General features: G+C 31.4%; 4 protein-coding genes across 4 annotated transcripts; 3 read left to right on the top strand and 1 right to left on the bottom strand.

The window, feature by feature from the left end:
- The first annotated feature begins 33 nt into the window (after positions 1 to 33).
- On the top strand, positions 34 to 1,849 carry LOC107410596 (uncharacterized protein C227.17c). The gene is made up of 4 exons (XM_016018044.4): positions 34 to 223; positions 443 to 627; positions 839 to 957; positions 1,530 to 1,849. The coding sequence occupies exons 2-4, from the start codon at positions 543 to 545 to the stop codon at positions 1,641 to 1,643; spliced, it is 318 nt and encodes a 105-aa protein (XP_015873530.2). The 5' UTR covers positions 34 to 223; positions 443 to 542; the 3' UTR covers positions 1,644 to 1,849.
- A 1,982-nt stretch (positions 1,850 to 3,831) lies between these two features.
- On the top strand, positions 3,832 to 7,561 carry LOC107410591 (AT-hook motif nuclear-localized protein 1). The gene is made up of 5 exons (XM_016018039.4): positions 3,832 to 4,429; positions 5,901 to 5,968; positions 6,096 to 6,227; positions 6,660 to 6,821; positions 7,091 to 7,561. Exons 1-5 carry the CDS (start codon positions 4,093 to 4,095, stop codon positions 7,424 to 7,426), a joined length of 1,035 nt encoding a protein of 344 aa, XP_015873525.3. The 5' UTR covers positions 3,832 to 4,092; the 3' UTR covers positions 7,427 to 7,561.
- A 336-nt stretch (positions 7,562 to 7,897) lies between these two features.
- Positions 7,898 to 14,278, bottom strand: LOC107410598 (GABA transporter 1). The gene is made up of 7 exons (XM_016018046.4): positions 14,122 to 14,278; positions 13,768 to 13,998; positions 9,643 to 9,740; positions 9,147 to 9,333; positions 8,922 to 9,052; positions 8,575 to 8,808; positions 7,898 to 8,490 (listed from the first exon to the last, which is right to left on the bottom strand). The coding sequence occupies exons 1-7, from the start codon at positions 14,237 to 14,239 to the stop codon at positions 8,110 to 8,112; spliced, it is 1,380 nt and encodes a 459-aa protein (XP_015873532.3). The 5' UTR covers positions 14,240 to 14,278; the 3' UTR covers positions 7,898 to 8,109.
- A 2,489-nt stretch (positions 14,279 to 16,767) lies between these two features.
- Positions 16,768 to 17,932, top strand: LOC132799630 (subtilisin-like protease SBT3). The gene is made up of 2 exons (XM_060811942.1): positions 16,768 to 17,089; positions 17,658 to 17,932. Exons 1-2 carry the CDS (start codon positions 16,768 to 16,770, stop codon positions 17,930 to 17,932), a joined length of 597 nt encoding a protein of 198 aa, XP_060667925.1.
- Positions 17,933 to 18,589: the final 657 nt, after the last annotated feature.

Below are 18,589 nucleotides of genomic sequence, written 5' to 3'. Positions count from 1 at the left end.
ATATATATAAATATATATATGTATATTGTCAGCTTCTCTCTGTTGAAACTAAAAAGACACGGCCGATTCATCATTTGTCTGCACTTTAAAAACAAATTTTATGTTTCAAATCTTTCTTCAATCACTAATCTTTTTTGTGGTGGATTTCGGATGATTATTGAAGAAACCAGTTTATTGGATAGCAGAGCTGTAACGTCGATTCAGAGGGGATTTCGATTCAAAGGTACTAACTTTTTATGTCTAATCTTATGCCGCCATTGGTTCCTAAAATCGTTATATTCTTGTACATGGACTCGTTATATTAGATGGGTCACTGTTTCATTTTTTTTTTTAATTTTAATTTTTGGATCTGAATGAGTTGGGTTTGAACATGGAATTATGTTTCTGATTATCTGAAACTGATTAGCAATTTTTTATTTTTTTATTTTTTTCCCTTCCCCAGCATTATTGGAATAAGAAGATTGCGAAGAATTTTGGGTGGTGCAATTGTTTTGGTTTTATAGACAAGGAAGAAGAAGAAGTAGGAAAAACCACCCTTGGCTATGAGTTCAGAGAAGGAAGTGAATGGGGTTTCTGGGCGGCGATTATCCTGCTCCACCTGCTTCGACGCTCTCTGGTTTTGCTATTGTACACTTCGTTTAACACAATTCTCTCTCAAAGCCGTATTTTTCTTCTGTTAAAATTTTGTAATATATGTTAAATGTTGGTATTTCTCTGTAAGAAATTTAGAGAAAACACTCAGTTTCTTGGGTTTGTTTTCCTAATCTTTCTATTTGTTGTTGTCATACATCTAAGCATTATATCATCAAATCTGATATGATGTTCGTTATTGTGTCAGCTCCAGTTCATCAAATGCAGCAATATTATAGACTTGGTCAACTTGACAACTGTTCTCAGAAATGGAATGCTCTTTTTGATTGTCTCAGTTTGAAGACAAAGCGGTCTTCTGAGGTCCAGGTTGGTTACCATTTTTTTGTTTTGTTTTGTTTTGCCTTTTTTTCTTTTTTTTCTTTTTTGGTTTTTTTTGCTCTAATGGTTGCTTTAAATTGTCAACTTTTGGGTTCTATTATGTAAGGTTATCTAAAACCTGAAATTCTAAATTCTAGTATCAATAATTGCTTTGATTAATCTTGGCAGTTAAATTCTCAATCCTGTTGATTAATTTCTGGTTAATTACTCTATTGTTGAGAGCTGTTTGAAAGGCTTATATCTTTTTATTTGGCTCAATGTCAATTTTTGACTCTATTTTTACATTTCTAATATTGAACTGAAATGTATTTGAGTGGTATCAAGGCACCTAAAGCTACTTCAAGTTCTTAGTAGTGTTAGACTTGGATTAGTTAAAAGTTTTACAGATTTCTTGTACTTTGAAGCTGAGCGACAACATTTCATGGAATGAACAAGATTTGTTTTGCAGTGGCAGTCATTGATTTACCCATTTTTTCTTTTCTGGTCTTTTGGTAGTGCTAATCATATGTAGTTTTATGTTTAGTTTTGCAAATAAGGAAAGCGGGTCTGTCTGAATGCAGGAAATTCTGGAAACTCGTGAGAAAGAAAAAACTCATATCTGGACTTTCCGGACCCAAGAGGAAGCTTCATCTAATTGGAAAGAAGTATTTGGACATCTAGATGAAATTGAATGACATAAAGATAGCTGAGACACTCTATGGCCTTCCCAATTTTATTTTTGGCCTTTATTTGAATGTATGTTTTACAATACATTTTATTTAAATTTATCTGCAGTTTTTCTTCCCTTTGAATATAGTGGGAGATGTTTTGCTTGAATTTTAAGTTCTTGGTGGCTCATATTCTTCGAATAAATGAATTTCAATTATACTTATAACTATTATTATTATGAAAGAATGTTATAATTATTATTTTTGCCATAATTTATGTTTTCATAAAAAGCAAATGAAAATTGTGATGTTTGAAGCATTCAATCACTTGAACTTAAATAGTTAGTTTAATTTCCTTGGTTCTCTCTCTCTTTTTCTTTCTTTCTCTCTTCTTCTTCTTCTTTTAAACTAAACAACAATTTCTTTCTTTTCCACTGACATTATTGTAGTTCAGTTAAATATTTATATAATTTTATTTGGGTTAATAATTTAGTTCGAAACTATATATATATATATATATATATATTGGATAAAGAAACACAAACAGTTGATTCAATAAATCAGAAACATCATCAAGAAAGAATGGAAGGAATCGTACAGGGTCCTCTTCCATCCCAAGTACAAAGCTCATCACAATGAATATAGCAAAATTGGCCAATTCATGAGCCACTCTATTAGGAAAACTAGGAGAGACAACACAGCTAAGACTTGAAGTTGTTGCTTGCAGCTGTCGTCGAATAGCTTTCTACAAGAACCAATCAGCCATTAACGAGCTAGAATTATCTGGTCTAATATCAATGGATAATTCTGGCTCCCTAGTGATTGATTTTAAATATTAAAATTGAGTAGCTAATATATATTTGAATATATTGCTAATTTAAATATAAATTTGAAGGATCAATATCCTTTCAAAATTTGATATTTAATTTCTTCAGAAAAAAATTTTGATAAATTAATTATATATATATATATATATATATTTTTTTAAATTAAATTAGCCGTTTGGATTCTAGAAGACTTTAGATGTGTTTTCTAGCTAAAGAAATACAAATGAAGTAGCAAAACGTACTTGTATGAGAATCATATAATATGGAAGAAGGGACCACTATGCTTAAATCCTTTAACTGCAATTTGTCTTTATTTAAACAAAGTTCCCATTTTGCCCTCAAAAAGTGGGAAAAAGAAAAGAAAGGAAAAGAGTAAGACTAATTTGATTTGTTTTTATTCTTTTGTTTTATTCCTGTAAACGATTAATTTCCATCATGTTCACTTCGTTAGTGGCTTTTTTTTTTTTTTTTTTTTAATTTTCCTTTTCTTGCTTTAAACATTGTTTTTTTTGGTGAAAGTAATATCATAAACATTGCTTTAAACATTGTTAGTGACTATATTTTGCGTTGTAAAAGTAATATCATAAATAATCACAACAAAGATACAGCCAAGAATTTATTGTAAATGGCTTTGACAACGAAGAAAGATTTTTACTTTCCAGGACCCAAAAAACAATTAATTAAATTCAATTTAAAAAAGAATCAAATAAAAAGAAGAAAAAAAATTATTAATCAAAACTTATCCTTCAAGGCTTCAAGCTTAGTGGTTGTATTGGAATTGTAATTGACTCTTTCCGGTTTTGAATTTTAGAGATTGGGTTTATTTCTTTAAAAAAAGAAAAAAGAAAAAAAGAGATAGGGTTAATTTCTATTTAATTTGCATAATTATTATAATAAATGAGTACCCAATATGTGGTTTTTTTGGTCAATACCACTCACAATGGAGAAGAATCAAATTTAAAGAAAAAAATTTCAAAAATCTGTGTAAAATAAGAACTAATTACTATTAATGAATAATTTCCTGATTCAAATATATTAATATTTGGAAATAAGATCTCTTAATAATCATTAAAAAATATCAGTTATAATTGCATCCACACTCAGAAATATATATCCTTTAAAAAATTAAAATTCAAAAAACAAATATAAAAAAATTTACAATTTGAAAAAGATTCTTTAATTTAATTAAAAAAAGGAAGAAAAATAGCATATTATATTAGGGTTAGGGGTATTTATTTATTTATTTTGGTGAATGGATTATTAAGGAAATAAAACAACCAGAAAAAGAGAAAAGCACAAAAAAAAAGAAAAAAAAAAAGAAAAAAGAAAAAAGTGAAGGGTATTTTAGGAATATAGAGAAATAGGAACAATTCCTATAAGAGAGTGGTTCTTTTTCTCCATTATTACACAGAAAGGTTCAGAAAAATCTCAAAGTCTCTCCTGAAAAATAAAAAATAAAAAAAAATATTTTTATATTTTCTTTTTCTCTGGCGCCTTTGGCACGAACTCACTGTTGGTTCAAACTCTCCCTCTTCTCCTCCTCCTTCTTCTTGTTCATCTTCTTCTACTGAGAAACAGAGTCTTTGTTATCTCTGTCTCAGTCTCTGTTGGCTTTTTGGGCTGTTTGCAGAGCTTTTTGTCAGTTTTCCATGGAACAGAAAAATGGTTCGGTATCTGGGTCTCCGGTCAACACCGAAACCGAGCACTTGCGGAGTGAAAACCCAGAAAAGGGTATCAACCAGGAACAGAGTCACGCTGTTGGTGGAGAAGGAGTAGGTGGTGATGGAGTCTCAACGGGTACGGACATGGCGACGAGGAGGAAAAGGGGTAGACCCAGGAAATATGACGTTGAGGCTGATATGGTGAGACACGTGTCTCCACCGCCTCCTGTGTTTTCTTCTTCTTCTGCGTTCTCTGAGTGTTCTTTCAAAAGAGGGAGAGGAAGGCCACGTGGTTCTGGTAAATTGCAGCTTTTGGCTTCCCTCGGTGAGTGAATTCTTTTGTTTATATTCATTTTATGATTTTGTTTGCTTGTTTTGTTCTTTGTTTTTTTGTGTTTTATGATATTATGTTGTTATTGTCAGTTTTGTTTTTGTTTTTGGTTTTACTCTGTACTTGGGAGAAAAAAAAAACATTAGATGTCCTTTTTTGATACTAGACATATATGTTGTTTTGAAACTGAATTTTTGTCATCTTCATTAGCCCCATCAATTTTCTGTGTCTGCAATGGTGTAGATAATGTATTGTGGGCAATGGTTTCTCGGGTTGTGGGTTTTGGTTGACTTATTTTTCAATTTTTCAAACAAAATGTTTGGTATAAAAAATTATTTATTTTATTTTTTTCTTTCTTTGTTTTGGCAGTTCTGTGGATTTTCAATCCACTTTATTCTGTTAAAAAGTGGTTTGGAAAAACCAAATTTTATTTTATTTTATTTTTTAAGAAAAAAACATAGTTGGAAAGCATTTGTTTATTTATAGTTTTAAGATTGGATTTTTTTTTTTTTGTTCTCTGTGTAGAGGAACTGTTTTTTTTTTTTTTGGTGACGGTGTAGATGAACTGTTCGCAAGTGATCAGAGGAATGTTTTTATATAACACTAAACCTTATAATATAATAAAGCAAATATTTTGCATATACATATGACTATATCCTTTGATAATTCTAGCAAAAAGTTTACATTGACTGAAAAAATCTTTACTTTTGTCAAAAAGGTTCTTATATAGTTGGATAAATATTATAAAATGTGGTTTTATTAGGGTTCGAGTGGTTAGGTTACGCTGTACACATTCTTGTTTTCTGCCATAGATTATCAGGGATGAATAGAAGGGGAAGAGATTAGAATGTTGTTTAGTTCTCAGCTTAAAGGGCAGAGTGGGGTAAGGAAGCTCCTTGTTCTTCTCTCCTTGTCTCTTTGACAAAGCTGTCTTCTCTTACTGGGTTTATGCTTAGATTCTGTTTGACATAAAATAAGAGTGTTCTCTTCTCCTATGAGCTACAAAATATGACATTATTTCAAAATTTAACATCTGACTAAGACGGCTAAGTTTTTATGTATTTATTTATTTATTTTTAATTTAAAAAAAAAAAAAAAAAAACAACTTTTCTAAGACAAAGAGTTAAAAAGAGGAAGTTGTGGTAGCCGTGGCTGTTGTAGGATAATCTTTTGCTTTTTTTCTCTTGGCTTTTTGAGAAAAACAGCTTGTACGTTTTTAGAAAATGGATCAAAGGGATTTGTACTCTGATATGAATCCTTCAAAGTCTGTGTCCTTAATCAGGTTGTGATGATTAGCAGTGGAGAAACTTATTTTATTATAGCCAATATTTTGTGTCTCTAGACAGCGAGAATAATATGTATGTAACTTTTTCCTGTTAATTTAGCAGTCAAACTTAATTAGTTGATTTCCTTTTTGATTGAACATGCATATTTGTTTCTTACATCTACAACTTATTTCTTGAAGGTGGCTTTGCTGCTGACACTGCTGGAGGAAGCTTTGTTCCTCATGTAGTTAATGTACAAACTGGGGAAGTAAGTTATATTTTATGACTTATGAGAAGCTTTTCACATTTTCCCTCCTGAATTTCAGTTGTTCACAATGGGTATGGTCTTTATCATATCTTCCATAAATAAGAATGTTTTACTTTGTTATTTGCAGGATATTTTTAGGAAGATAACATCATTTTCTCAAAAAGGTCCTCGAGCAATCTGTATTCTTTCTGCTACTGGTGTGGTTTCTAGCGTTATTATTCGTCAACCTGGTTCTTCTGGCGGCTTTTTGAGACATGAGGCATGATCTTGTAATTTCTTTTTTTTTTTTTTTTTTATAATGTTTATTAACACTGCAATCATTGAATGCTAGTTTTGTTGAATTTCATGAATGGCGGTCAAGCTTTCCTCTTTTCTTCTAAAACAAAAATTAATACATATAAGCTTAAATTGCAAGCCTAAGGATTGATTATGTGAGCTAAAGAGTCAAGTCAGAACATATCCATGTGTGTATGGTCTTAAACATGTTATTGTTTTGCTTCTCTCTCTCTCTCTCTCTCTCTCTTTTTTTTTTTTTCCCCACTAGAAAAGTATAATGAGGCATGTTACAACTACTATTATTTTTATATTCATTGGGCTATGCTTGGCGGTGTCATCTATCTGAAAGTAAGATCTACAGATTCCAAATCATATGTTAGTTTTTAGCAACTCTTGATTCAGTTTCTTCATGCAGGGTCGCTTTGAGATTCTCTCACTATCAGGATCATTTGTATTTGGTGAAATGAGTGGTACTAATAAAAAAAATGGTATGCTAAGTATTTCATTAGCTAAGCCTGATGGAAGGGTCTTTGGTGGAGGTGTAGCAGGCTCGCTGATAGCTGCTGGACCCACTCAAGTAAGGATTTTTGCGCTTTTCTAGGATATTTACATTTTCTTCCCCCATTTTCTAATGCTTTTCATTTAGCCGAAGAGCGAAACTAACTTAAAAATTTCAATCCCAAAAGTAACATAAAAGATTCCTAAATCTTCATTTCCAAGTTGTGTTTGGTGCTTTGACTATACTTATTGTAAACCACTCTGCACACACATTCAAAATCCATTCTGTTTATATAATCCTACTTTATAATTGTCATAAGACTCATTTTTGGCTCTGTCTCCAATCAGCTCATTATTGGCAGTTTTAAGCAAGACATCAGTAAGGAACTGAAGAGGCGATGTCCAACTGAATCTTCTAGCGCTGCTAGTTTGCTTAATAATTCAGAGTTGGTAAGAGTTCCCATACAAGTTGCACGAACGATAAATGGGGATGAGAATTGTGTTACACCCAGATCTGCACTCTTGGAACCTTCCCATGGAGGAGCAATCAATGTCATTTCTGGAAACCAGAGAATGAACAATGCATCGCTGCACAATGTCGGTTTGAATGCCTTGCAAGCCTCAGAAGCAATGCCAGACCAAAAAAGATCACCGGATATTAACAATAGCCTTCCTCAGTTTTGAAGAAGATTACTTTATGGAGGCTGACTAGAGAAAGTGAAACTGCAATCTTTTTGATTTTGCATGGTAGCAGTGCAAGATTTCTAGCAATGACTAATTTTGATTCATATATAACATGTGAGGTTATATTGTAGTTTCTGTATTCTCTCTTCCTTTTTTTTTTTTTTTTTTTTTTAAAATTGAACTTCACATAAATTTCCATTGATTAGGCCATGATATAAAAATATCATGTTAAATGTGGTCCTTTTTTTTTAATATTTATTGTCTTTATATATATATATATATATATATTTTAATTAATCATCTGAATAACACTTTTTTTTTTTTAATTTTATAAAAATAATTTTGGGAAAAAGTTAAGTGTTAAAAAACCGTTACTTTGAATACCCAGTTCATACATATGTAATGTTAAGAAAAAAGCACTCCATTCTTAAATTGAGAAATTAAACGTATTAAACATCTTCCCTTCACGTGTGGGATAGGATTTGCAGCTCTGGTGACATATTAAACTACAATCCGGCACTAACTTCCTCATCTAATTTATGAGTGGTGGACCGGAATTGAGTTATACACTTTTATTTTTCCAAAAAAAAAGAAAAAAAAAAAAAAAAAAACAAAGGGAAAAAGAAAAGAAAAACAACAACAACAACAACAACGACGACAGAGCTGAGATAGCCAAAGACTAATCATACATTAGCAAATAATCTATAATTTTTGGCGTCAAGGCTAATCTGTCTTACCGCTGCTATTGCTGCTATGATTCCCAAAGCTGAAAAAACTAGAGCAATGGTGCCATTTAACCAGAAAATGAGACTTCTCTTGGATGGTTTGAATGTTAAGTTGAAGAACACCATTGGCAAGACGAAATCAAGAGGTATGAAACCAAATGCTCCAATGACAGCATTGATGTCCCCAAAAAATGGAAGCATTGCTGCTATAGTTGTTGCTATGACAACTGATAATGACCGAGCTATTACTCTCGGGATCACATTCCGGGAAGAGAATTCTTTGCTTGATGGGTCTGCAAACGTTTTCTCTAGCACTTCATTTGTAGGTTGGAGATAAACCTACAAGAGAACAATGCAGCTTAATAATGGTTTCTCTTTAGAAAGACAGAGAAAAACTAAGAGAGAAAGGAACTGTTTTCTCACAACACCAACAGCGGATAGTTGAAGTATAGTGAATATGTTGATCATGAAAATGAACCACTTTGGGACCAAAGCTTTGTCATCTTCTAGGAAATTGGTAAGGATGAGACCCTCAGATTGGTTCCCAAATGCCCAATACCCAGAAATTGCAACACTGAAGAAAGTCATTGTAATCACTACATAACAGACACATAGACCCTTGAACATCTTTCCTTTCACTGGAGGTGCCAGTGTTGCCTGTGATGATGCCCCAAAAAACAAAAAAAATGGGACTTAGAGAAAGCTTTCTTGTAATGGAATCCATTAACATGAAGTTCTAAGGTTGAAAAGAAATTGAAGAATTTTTGAACCTGAATTTCTGGAATGATACCATTGCCATATGCTGTGGCAATGATAGCAATTGCATTGAAAATCCCAAAAATGCGATTTTCAGTGTTACCCTTTAGAGAATAGTCCTTCTTTGGCCCTTCGGATGAATTTCCTAACAAAAATAAAATAAAATTTATGGCTTATAAATTTTGTATTGGATATTAATTCCATAGATTATAATTTGTTTTAGTATAGGGATATAATACCAATATAAATAGAAGCAGCAGTGGCACAGGCACTGTAGGCTAGGCATAACACTAGGGACACCAAATTGATGTGCCTCAGAGAGTGAAAAGATGGGATTTGTGCTAAAATCAGCATAAAGCATCCGAATATCACTACAAAGTCAAAAAGCTTCATACTTCCATTTGGGTTTGACAGCAAGTAAATTGACTGCAAAAACGAAAATATATATATATATATATATTTATCAATAAGCTTTCTAATTAACTAATATTTATCATAATTATTTCTATTTAAATTTACTATGTATTATTGGCACCGAAAGAACTATCTATGAAATACGTTTTGATATTAAATAAAAACTAATTAATATACATGGTTATTGTCATTTAGGTTATGATAGCTCTTTTTATATAATTTGAAAGATAAAAAGGATATTAAAGAGCAGAAAAGGAAAGATAATAATCAAATAATACAAACAATACAAATAATTAGGAGGAGTAAGTTCAATGGAATTACCTTCATGCATTGTCCTCCAAGAAGGGTACAGGCAACCACAGCACCGTAGCAGACCATGAATTGAATTGGGCCAACAAAATAACGACCCCATTTGGGCCCTATTTTTTCACCATTTGTTAACCGTTAGATATTAATATGGAGACTGAAATTTCAACTAGTTGGATATGCAAGAAAATAGATGATCCTTTAAATAACGACCAAAAATTTACAGCCTGTGGTAAAATATTCACTTTATAATTTATATACAATATGGGTGAGATGAAATTGACTAAATTAAATTGATTTAGTGCAATTTTTTTTTTCATATAATTAACTTTATTTGATTTGGATAATTTTTAACCTAAATTAAACCAAATCGAACCAATTATATATAATTTTTTAATATTTTATTATTTTAAATATATTTTTTAATTATTTAATTAAAAAATTAATAGTATTAATTTCAAATAATTAAAAATTTTAATCAATAATATTAATTTCAAATAATTAAAAAATTATAATATTTTTTAAAAAAATAAAAAATAATTAAATATTCAACCTGACCAAACAAAAGCAAAATAATCAGCTCGCTTTGGTTTGGTTTTTCCTCTTCATTTGGTTCGATTGGATTGGTAAAAATGAAGTACAAAAAAACCTATCGAAGTGAACTAACATCCACCCCTAGTTCTGAGATGCAGTAATTGAAGACATATTGATTTTTCATTGATTTTGTCAACATGTACTTTCTCATAAATCCCAAAATAAATAAATAAATTTAAAAAAAAAAAAAAACATCTTTCCCTAGCCACTCTTCGATTTGTCTTTGCGGAACACTCACTAGCAGTGTCCACTTTTTTAAAGTTCCGTCGTCAAATCATTAGTTATTAAGAAAATATAAAAATGAAAATAGAAAACCCACCTCTTAATTAATGTTTACTTGAAAATGAATACATGAAAATTTTTCTTTTAAAAAACATTAATTAGTGGTAATGTCCACTTTTTCAAAGTTCCGTTTTAAATCGTTAAATCATTTAGAGAAATAAAAAAGAAAAACAGTAAGCCCACCTTTCAATGTCCTCTTGAAAATGATTACATGAAAAATGTTTTTTACTTCAAAAATTTTATTTATTAAAAGGTGAATACTAACTCTGTAAATTTTTCGAAAGATTTTCTTTAACCCTTTGTTCTATAACCAATGTTTTCTTTCCCAAACAATACCCATCACATCAATAAAAAGTGCACACCTCCTCATTCACAAAAGTATCAAGTGGATTTTATGAAAAAAAAATAAAAATAAAAAAGCATCAAGTGAAAATGTGGTTGATAATGAGAGACGAAAAAGACCTTAAGATATAAAATGGTATGGGAGAAAGGGGTTTTCACCACCGTTTGATTTGGTCAAAATTGAATTAATAATAATAATAATAATTCTATTTTTTAATAATATACTTACAAATTTTTTTTTTTTAAAGCTTTTATGGTAGATAGTGCATTAAGATGAAGATAATATAATATATAATGGGTGCATCAAATAAGGCATCCTCCGGCCACTAACCAATGCTAATGGGATGGCTGCGGAAATGTCGAAGTCCTTTTAGTGGGAAAAATTTCTGGTGCTTTTCGACAGCACAATTCTCCTTCATACAAATGTGTGGAATCACATATGTGAATTTTAAGAGTTCCATCCATTTGTAAAAAAAGAAGCAAATTTTGCTTTGGGAAGCATAATAAGTGTTTTTTTAATGGTGAATGACTGTATATATGAACACACACAATTACATATACTCACTTAGTATAGCTACACGTAATAGTGGCGGCTATTTCCTACGTAAATATGCATGTGGAACAGTCCATAATGATCATTTCATATTGCTTTTATTTTCCATTTTTTTGTCATGCGAAAAAAGAATTTGATACACAGGACATCAAACTAGATCACATACCTTTTTTTATATAGATGTTGTTATTATTATTATTATTATTATTTTAATATCAGAGTGAAGAGTTAGAATTTTTTTTAATTTTAAGCTTTTATTCGTATTCCTAAAAAAAGAAAAGAAAAAGACTTTATTCGTATTGTATGATTGTAGTAACTTTTCTTCGTTACCACCAAAAAAGAAAAAAAAGAAAAAAAGAAAAAAAAAAAAAAGAGTACGTTTTCAAAAAACCTACCCACCCCACCATCGCAGTATCCTCCACTGTCATATTTTTCTTCTATTTGGTCATCAAACCATCGTGACATCCTCTTACCCACCGAATTTTTTTTCTCCAATCATCATCAAATTGTTATAAGACTACCATCTCAACATTTTCATAGACATCAAGTGAAAGTCTCTTTCTTTGAGTATCGTAGTAAAGATTGATTTGAAATTGTTTAAGGTTGAAACATCATTAATTAAGCCAATAATACATGGTATGGGAATCTTTCGTACGAGCTCTTTGTTATTTTTTTTTTTTTTTTTTTGTTGGAAAGAATATTGTACATTTTCAAAGGGGTTCGAAATTTTTTGAACACTCGTTGAAGGACTGCTTATTATCAAATCTTGTTTCTGGTGGTGAAACCCCTATTGATTTTAGTAACTCTTATATTGTTTTTGGAAGAAAAAGAGTTGTTATAGCAAACTCATACTCCGATTATTTTTGTATGTTAATGGTGCGAAACTATTTCCAAAATCCAACTCTAGCTCTCTGGGTTGACTATGGCTAACCTAAATATGGTGCAAGTCATATATTTTTGAAAGGATAGTTTTCTTCCTTAAATGATAAGCATGAGATTGAATAAAATATAGTTCAACATATAATCCAAAAACAAGCTCTTGGTTTTCAAATCGGAGGAATATTAATGATCCAAGTCCAAGCTGATTATCAAGAAGCAGAGGTGAAGGTCTTTAAAGACCATGGACAGAGCCATGGCGTCTATGGCGGATGGAAGGAAAGACATGACAACCTTCGAAAACGTTTTATTACTATTATGGGGAAAATTTTTTGGGCGACGACCAAAATTCATTTTGTTTTTTCACCAATCTTTTACAATATTTCATGGTTTTTCAAGGAGAGTTCAGAAAAAATAAAAATATAAAACTCATGCAAAAGCTACCCATACCATGTCTTTGCTCATTTAAATATGAGAAACATTTCATTTACGTATCTAATGCTTGACGTAAATACAAAAGCTTCTCTCAAAATTTTTATAATTTCATCCACGTCCTTGACCTTTATTCTCTTCTCCATGTAACGATCTAAATTATATTTGATAAAATTAAATTACTTTTAAATGCTTTGTGTTTTATTTTCTTTTTGAAAAAAATTAATTTTTTAATGATTTTGTAAAAGTTAATTTGAAGATTTGAAATTTTTGTTAATATATATTTCTAATTGATTTTATTTAACTATGTGATAATTTTTTAATCTTTTAAAAAACCTTTGAGATGATTTTAATTAGATAAACTTTTTTAATTAAATGATAATTTATCCAATATGTTTAACTAAATGTATTAACATGTATTATATTTTTTCAAATATATTTAACTAAATATATTATAAATTTTCAAATGTGTTTAACTAAATGAATTTATCAAATATATAAATACTTAAAAAAGCTTATCTAATTTTAAATAAAAATTAATTAAAAATATAGGGAAAATTTTCAAATTAATTATTGCAAAATAAAAAAGAATTTAAAAATAATTTAACATTAATAAAGATATAAAAATAAATTTAGAAAATTAAATAGGAAAGAGAGTGAAGGCTAAATGTACGGATGAAATTATTATAAATCTCTTTTATTATAAATCGAAGAGATGTTTTTATATTTACTCCAAATTCTAGGACAGTTTTCTTCAAGGTGTTTCTACCCAAAGATAAAGAATTTAAACACTGTATTGTATTTGACCAGAGAAGGAAATCAGACGGCGTGGGAAGTTGGAAGGGGTAGAAGTGAATTTCTATTTTTTGAAAACCTTTGTGTTATTATGGGTGGGGGCATTTTGGTAAAATAGGGGTTAAAATTATAAAATTTTGAAAATTGAGATCGTTTTCCAATTTCACCCTTGAAAGAGGGTTACCAAATGAAATTTCCCTAAAAAGTTGAATGAAAAGGAAAACGAATAGATAATTAATTGAAGGAAATAAAAAAGAAAAAAGTACCTAAAATATCATGAGCCATGTCTCTGAAACGGAGATGACGATGACCCAATTCAGCATGATGTTCAAGAACCAGAGAGATCAAATTGTATGAATGAAAAGTGACAAGAGTGCCAATCACCAGACATAAAATTCCGCCAGTCCATCCAAGGAAGGTGAAAGCATATGGTAGGCTCAGCAGAGGTGGTGCCACTATTGATGTTGTCAAGTGGTATCCACAGTGCACCCATGACCCTGCAATTAATATTCATTTCCATTCCATTCCCATTATTCATTATTATTGTCACAATTCACTATCATCAAAGAGATTAAGAAGAATAAATTAGAGAAATGAGAAAAAAAGAGAAATGGGACTACCTTTGGATTTAAGAACAAAAAGAGCTCCAGCATCTTGATGATGATGATGATCTTCTTCTTTTGCAACTTCTTTTTCATAAGTTTGTGCTGCTGATGTTGGTGGTTGCAGACTCCCCATTTCTCTCTTTCTTCTTCTCTCTCTCTCTTAAGGAATGGAAGATGGATAAAGCTGACAAGTACAAAATGACACAGGTCACATGGGTATATATAGACATATATGAAGCTTGAAGATGATGTTTATTTATTTATAATTTTTTATGAAAAAAAGGTGACGGCTATCAAAATCAAGTAAAATTGAAATTGCCACATAATTATGTGGCCATTTTTACTTGACTTTCTTATATGACAACACAAACTTGAAATTAATCACGTGAGACCATGAGTCTAAGCTAACAGTACATCTTGATTTATATGAAGATATTAATAATTTTAATTGCAATTACTAAATTTTGTATTTTGTACATTTTTGCAAAGTAACGGAGATTGATACTTGCATGATGGTGTGGCACTTGCCCCCTTTTTTTGGGCCTTGATTTCCTGATTTCTATACATGTGGTCAAGTATATACCAAAAGTTCTTAAATTGTATATTACATACCATATTCATCCAAGCTTTTATAAATCACATCATTTCCCCTTTTTTTTTCTTTGTTACTTAGCTAAAATCACTGTTTACACCCAAGGGGTGGATTAGGAAGCTGATTCAACCCCTCATATCTACTTGCATGGAGTTGCAGGTTCGAGTTTTAACGAGCTTCATTTTAAATCTTGGTGTGGATTCTATGTGCTACGCACTGTATGAGAGGATGGTAGGGACAGCTGTGCGTTGGTGGACTGGATGGTGTGGGAACTCCTATTCAGATTATCTAGTCCTATCTACTAATAGTCCACAATTCTTGAGCCTAGGACAATTACGAGGAAGTCCATTTTTTTTTTTGTTTATCCAAAAAAAAAAATAATAATAAAAGTTAAAATCACCGTTTAACCACCAAAAAAAAAGAAAAAAGAAAAAAAAGAAAAAAAAAAAAGGAATCACTGCAAGCCGACAAATGACCTCTTTTGACTCCACACGGCTTACTTTGGTTTCTTCAATCAAACTTCCAATGTCCCTGTCAAGGCAAGTTTGAAAATTTCCAATGTCCTTGTCCTTGTTCAATATCAAATTTAAATTTCCAATGTCCTTGTCTTGCCTACTTCAATTTTGTGCAATCTGTGCATCCCTAATGAATGAACCATTAGAGGATAGTTTAACTGACAATTTCTTATTTACTTGTATAGGACTCTTTGTAGCTAGTGTGATCTATACATACATACATATATATATATATACACACACACACACACAAGTAGCGTCCTATCATTGATGAAATTAGATCATATGAACTTTATCTCATCACTCACATTTACGTTGAAATTCATCAAAATGTAAATAAGGAATATAATAAAATGATGATTACAATTTTTTTTTTTTCCGCTTCTTGACAATTTCTTAACGCACTGCATTGCTATCATATAACGTGTATGATATATATTCCTAACTCAACGGAAAATGATAGAAACTAGTTATTTAAAATCAAGTTTACAGTAGTATGTGTCCCTATGGTCCAATTACCAAAAGAATTGATAAATAATAAATGACGACGCTGCATGATGCATATTGTTGGCTCTTCATGCTATGCTAAACCCACAATGTTGTATAAGCTTTTTTTTTTTTTTTTTTTTTTCTTTTTTCAAGGTATAGAGTTGAATGGTTCAAATATGTAACTATATTACAAGGAAACTAATTTAGTTTTTTGCATATGTATATTTGGATTAATTTGATCGGTGATTAATTTTGGTTTGAAACCAAGACAAGCTACTTGCTAATTAAACAAGAACTTCTTTGCAAAGAAGATGGTTCTTTAATTAATCTTTTAGCCCTTTATGTAAAAACCTTTTCCTTGTTGATATATAGATTCTCATCTACTATATGTATAATTCTCACCAGCTGTTTGTCATTTTGTCCAAGCAAAAGTGTGAGTTAGTTGTCAGGAAGAACTAAATGGGTTTTCTTAGTGGGGTTCCCTTTATGTCTTTCATTCTCGCAATATTGCTTCTCATAACTCTCCCAGCCAGAGCAACATTGACGAACAGATCTGTGTAGATTATCCACATGGACAAGTCCCTTATGACAAAGGCTTTTTCTAGCCACCAAAACTGGTATTTCTCCATTGTCGCTGACCTTAGGTATGCAAATTCTACCACATCAACTTCATTGCTTATATATACTTATGACACTGCAATTCATGGTTTTAGTGCTTTTCTATCTTTGATAGAGTTGGAAGCTTTGAGAAGGTGTAGAAAATTTGTCACAGCCCAATGTGATGCATTTTAAGCATACCATTCCGCTTGCACACCAGAATTTCTAAATCTCAACAATGCCACAGGTTTGTGGCCTTTTCAAATTATGGTAAAGATGTTATTATTGGTTTTATTGATAGTGGAGTTTGTCCAGAAAGCCCAAGTTGCAAAGATAGTGGAATGAATACTGATATGCCAAAGAAAGGAAAGGCATATGTGATGGAGGAGAGAATTTTAACTCCTCCTTTTGTAATAACAAGCTTATAGGAAAACAGGGCTAGTACAGGGTAACAACTCAGCGAGGGACATGTTTGGAGATGGAACTTTTGTTTCCTCCATAGCTGTTGGAAATTTTGTACCTGAAGTTTCTTATTTTGGTTATGCAAAGAAAACTGCCAGAGGTATTGCTTGGCGCACAAGATTAGCAATGTACAAAGTTGTTCGGAATGAGGAATTTGTTTTCTCTGTTGTTCTTGCCGCCATAAATCAAGCCATTAATAATGGCATTGACGTGATTTGTGCATCGTTTGGCAGTTTGGATACATTGATAAATCATAAAAATGCTCTGGCAATCGCTTCATTCCCTGCCATGGAGAAAAGGAATTCTGGTTGTTTGTTCAGCAGGAAATGTTGGTCCACATTTTGGAAGGATAGAAAATGGTTCCTTGGGTTTTAACACTTGCGGCAGGCACAACAAATCGTTGGTTCGCCGGAGTTTTGACTCTTGGAAATGGTGTAAAAATCACTGGATGGTCTTTATTCACAGGAAATACTACGTTGCAAAAGTTACCTCTATTGTCCAACAACCTTTTGTCAAAATACCAATCTCAAAGATGATTGCTAACTGCTCCTCATGGAATTATCATATGCAAAGAGGTTAGATTTCCTGCTCAACAATTGGAAATCTTAACAAAAGCAAACATCACAGAAGCCATACAAATCACTGAAAACCCAATTTCTTCATTTCTTCCTGGACCTTTTGTTTGTCCGTGCATTGTGATTATCTCAAAAGATGCATAAACCATGATCAACCATGTGAAATACGATAGTAACCAAAGAGGTAGCCTAGTATTTCAAAAAAGCATTATAGGAATTGATTCTGAACCAACAGTAGCTAAATACGATTAAAGAGGCCCTTCAAGAAGCTATAAATACATATCAAAACCAGACATACTAGCACCTGGTTCATCATTTTAGGCGCTTGGAATCCAAAAGTAGAAGCATCTAGGATGGGCTTGAATATGCCTTTGTATGAAGATTATGCAGTGAAGTCTGCTACATCCATAGCTTGTTCTGTTGTTGCGGGTGCAGCAGCACTTTTGAAAGCCAAATATCCAGAATGGAGTCCTTCTGCAGTTAGATCTGTAATAATGACCACAGCAAACCCTTTGGATAATAGTTTGAAGCCAATTAAAGATGATGATTTTTTGGCTGAATTTGCTATCCTTATAAGGCATTTGATCCAGGTTTAATTTATGATGCAATACACAAGATTAAGTTGATTTATCATGTTCATTGAATCTTACAAAGGAACAGTTCTCATCATTTATGAGATCGGAAAGTTATAATTGTTCGAACCCGTCAGAGGATCTCAATTATCCGTCGTTTATTGTTTTTTTATAATAATATGGTTAAGAAGTTTCGAAGAACGGTTACTAATGTTGGAGAAGGTATAACAACTTATAAGGTTTTTGTAACATCACCACCTTGTTCTGAAGTTGAAGTATTACCAAGAATATTAATGTTTGCAACAAAATATGAGAAAAATCTTATAGAGTGACTATTAAGTGTACAAGTAACATTTCACCTAATGTGGTTTATGGTGAGATTACATGGATTGAAGAAAATGGCAAACATAAAGTGAGGAGTCCAGTTGTAATATCAAATGATTTTAAGTACTAAATTTTTGCTTGTGTTTAATAAGTTTTGTGGTGTAATAAGTTGTTGACGAAGATATTTTTTAATAGGTTATAATGAAAGTAAATTAAAATTATAAAAACCAGTCATTTCTATTTGATATGTTTGCTTGTAAAAATTTCAATCACACATCTTATGGTTGGAAGTGTCATGCCAATGAAGCTTTTCACCAAACATCATGCCAATGAAGCTTTTCACCAAACATCTTTTTG

This window comes from Ziziphus jujuba, chromosome 10 (genome assembly GCF_031755915.1).
Source record: "Ziziphus jujuba cultivar Dongzao chromosome 10, ASM3175591v1".
Taxonomy (NCBI): Eukaryota; Viridiplantae; Streptophyta; class Magnoliopsida; order Rosales; family Rhamnaceae; genus Ziziphus; species Ziziphus jujuba.
This window is presented reverse-complemented; position numbering and strand designations above follow the sequence as displayed.

Coding starts and splice junctions, on each gene's coding strand:
- LOC132799630 (XM_060811942.1), top strand. CDS start 16,768: ATGTTTGGAGATGGAACTTTTGTTTCCTCCATAGCTGTTGGAAATTTT. Junction 17,090..17,657: donor TTGTTTGTTCAGCAGGAAAT/GTTGGTCCACAT, acceptor TCATCATTTTAG/GCGCTTGGAATCCAAAAGTA.
- LOC107410591 (XM_016018039.4), top strand. CDS start 4,093: ATGGAACAGAAAAATGGTTCGGTATCTGGGTCTCCGGTCAACACCGAA. Junction 4,430..5,900: donor GCAGCTTTTGGCTTCCCTCG/GTGAGTGAATTC, acceptor TATTTCTTGAAG/GTGGCTTTGCTGCTGACACT. Junction 6,228..6,659: donor GCGGCTTTTTGAGACATGAG/GCATGATCTTGT, acceptor TTCTTCATGCAG/GGTCGCTTTGAGATTCTCTC.
- LOC107410596 (XM_016018044.4), top strand. CDS start 543: ATGAGTTCAGAGAAGGAAGTGAATGGGGTTTCTGGGCGGCGATTATCC. Junction 628..838: donor CGCTCTCTGGTTTTGCTATT/GTACACTTCGTT, acceptor TTATTGTGTCAG/CTCCAGTTCATCAAATGCAG. Junction 958..1,529: donor AGCGGTCTTCTGAGGTCCAG/GTTGGTTACCAT, acceptor GTCTGAATGCAG/GAAATTCTGGAAACTCGTGA.
- LOC107410598 (XM_016018046.4), bottom strand. CDS start 14,239: ATGGGGAGTCTGCAACCACCAACATCAGCAGCACAAACTTATGAAAAA. Junction 13,999..14,121: donor TTTTGTTCTTAAATCCAAAG/GTAGTCCCATTT, acceptor TATTAATTGCAG/GGTCATGGGTGCACTGTGGA. Junction 9,334..9,642: donor TTGGAGGACAATGCATGAAG/GTAATTCCATTG, acceptor TCGTTTTTGCAG/TCAATTTACTTGCTGTCAAA.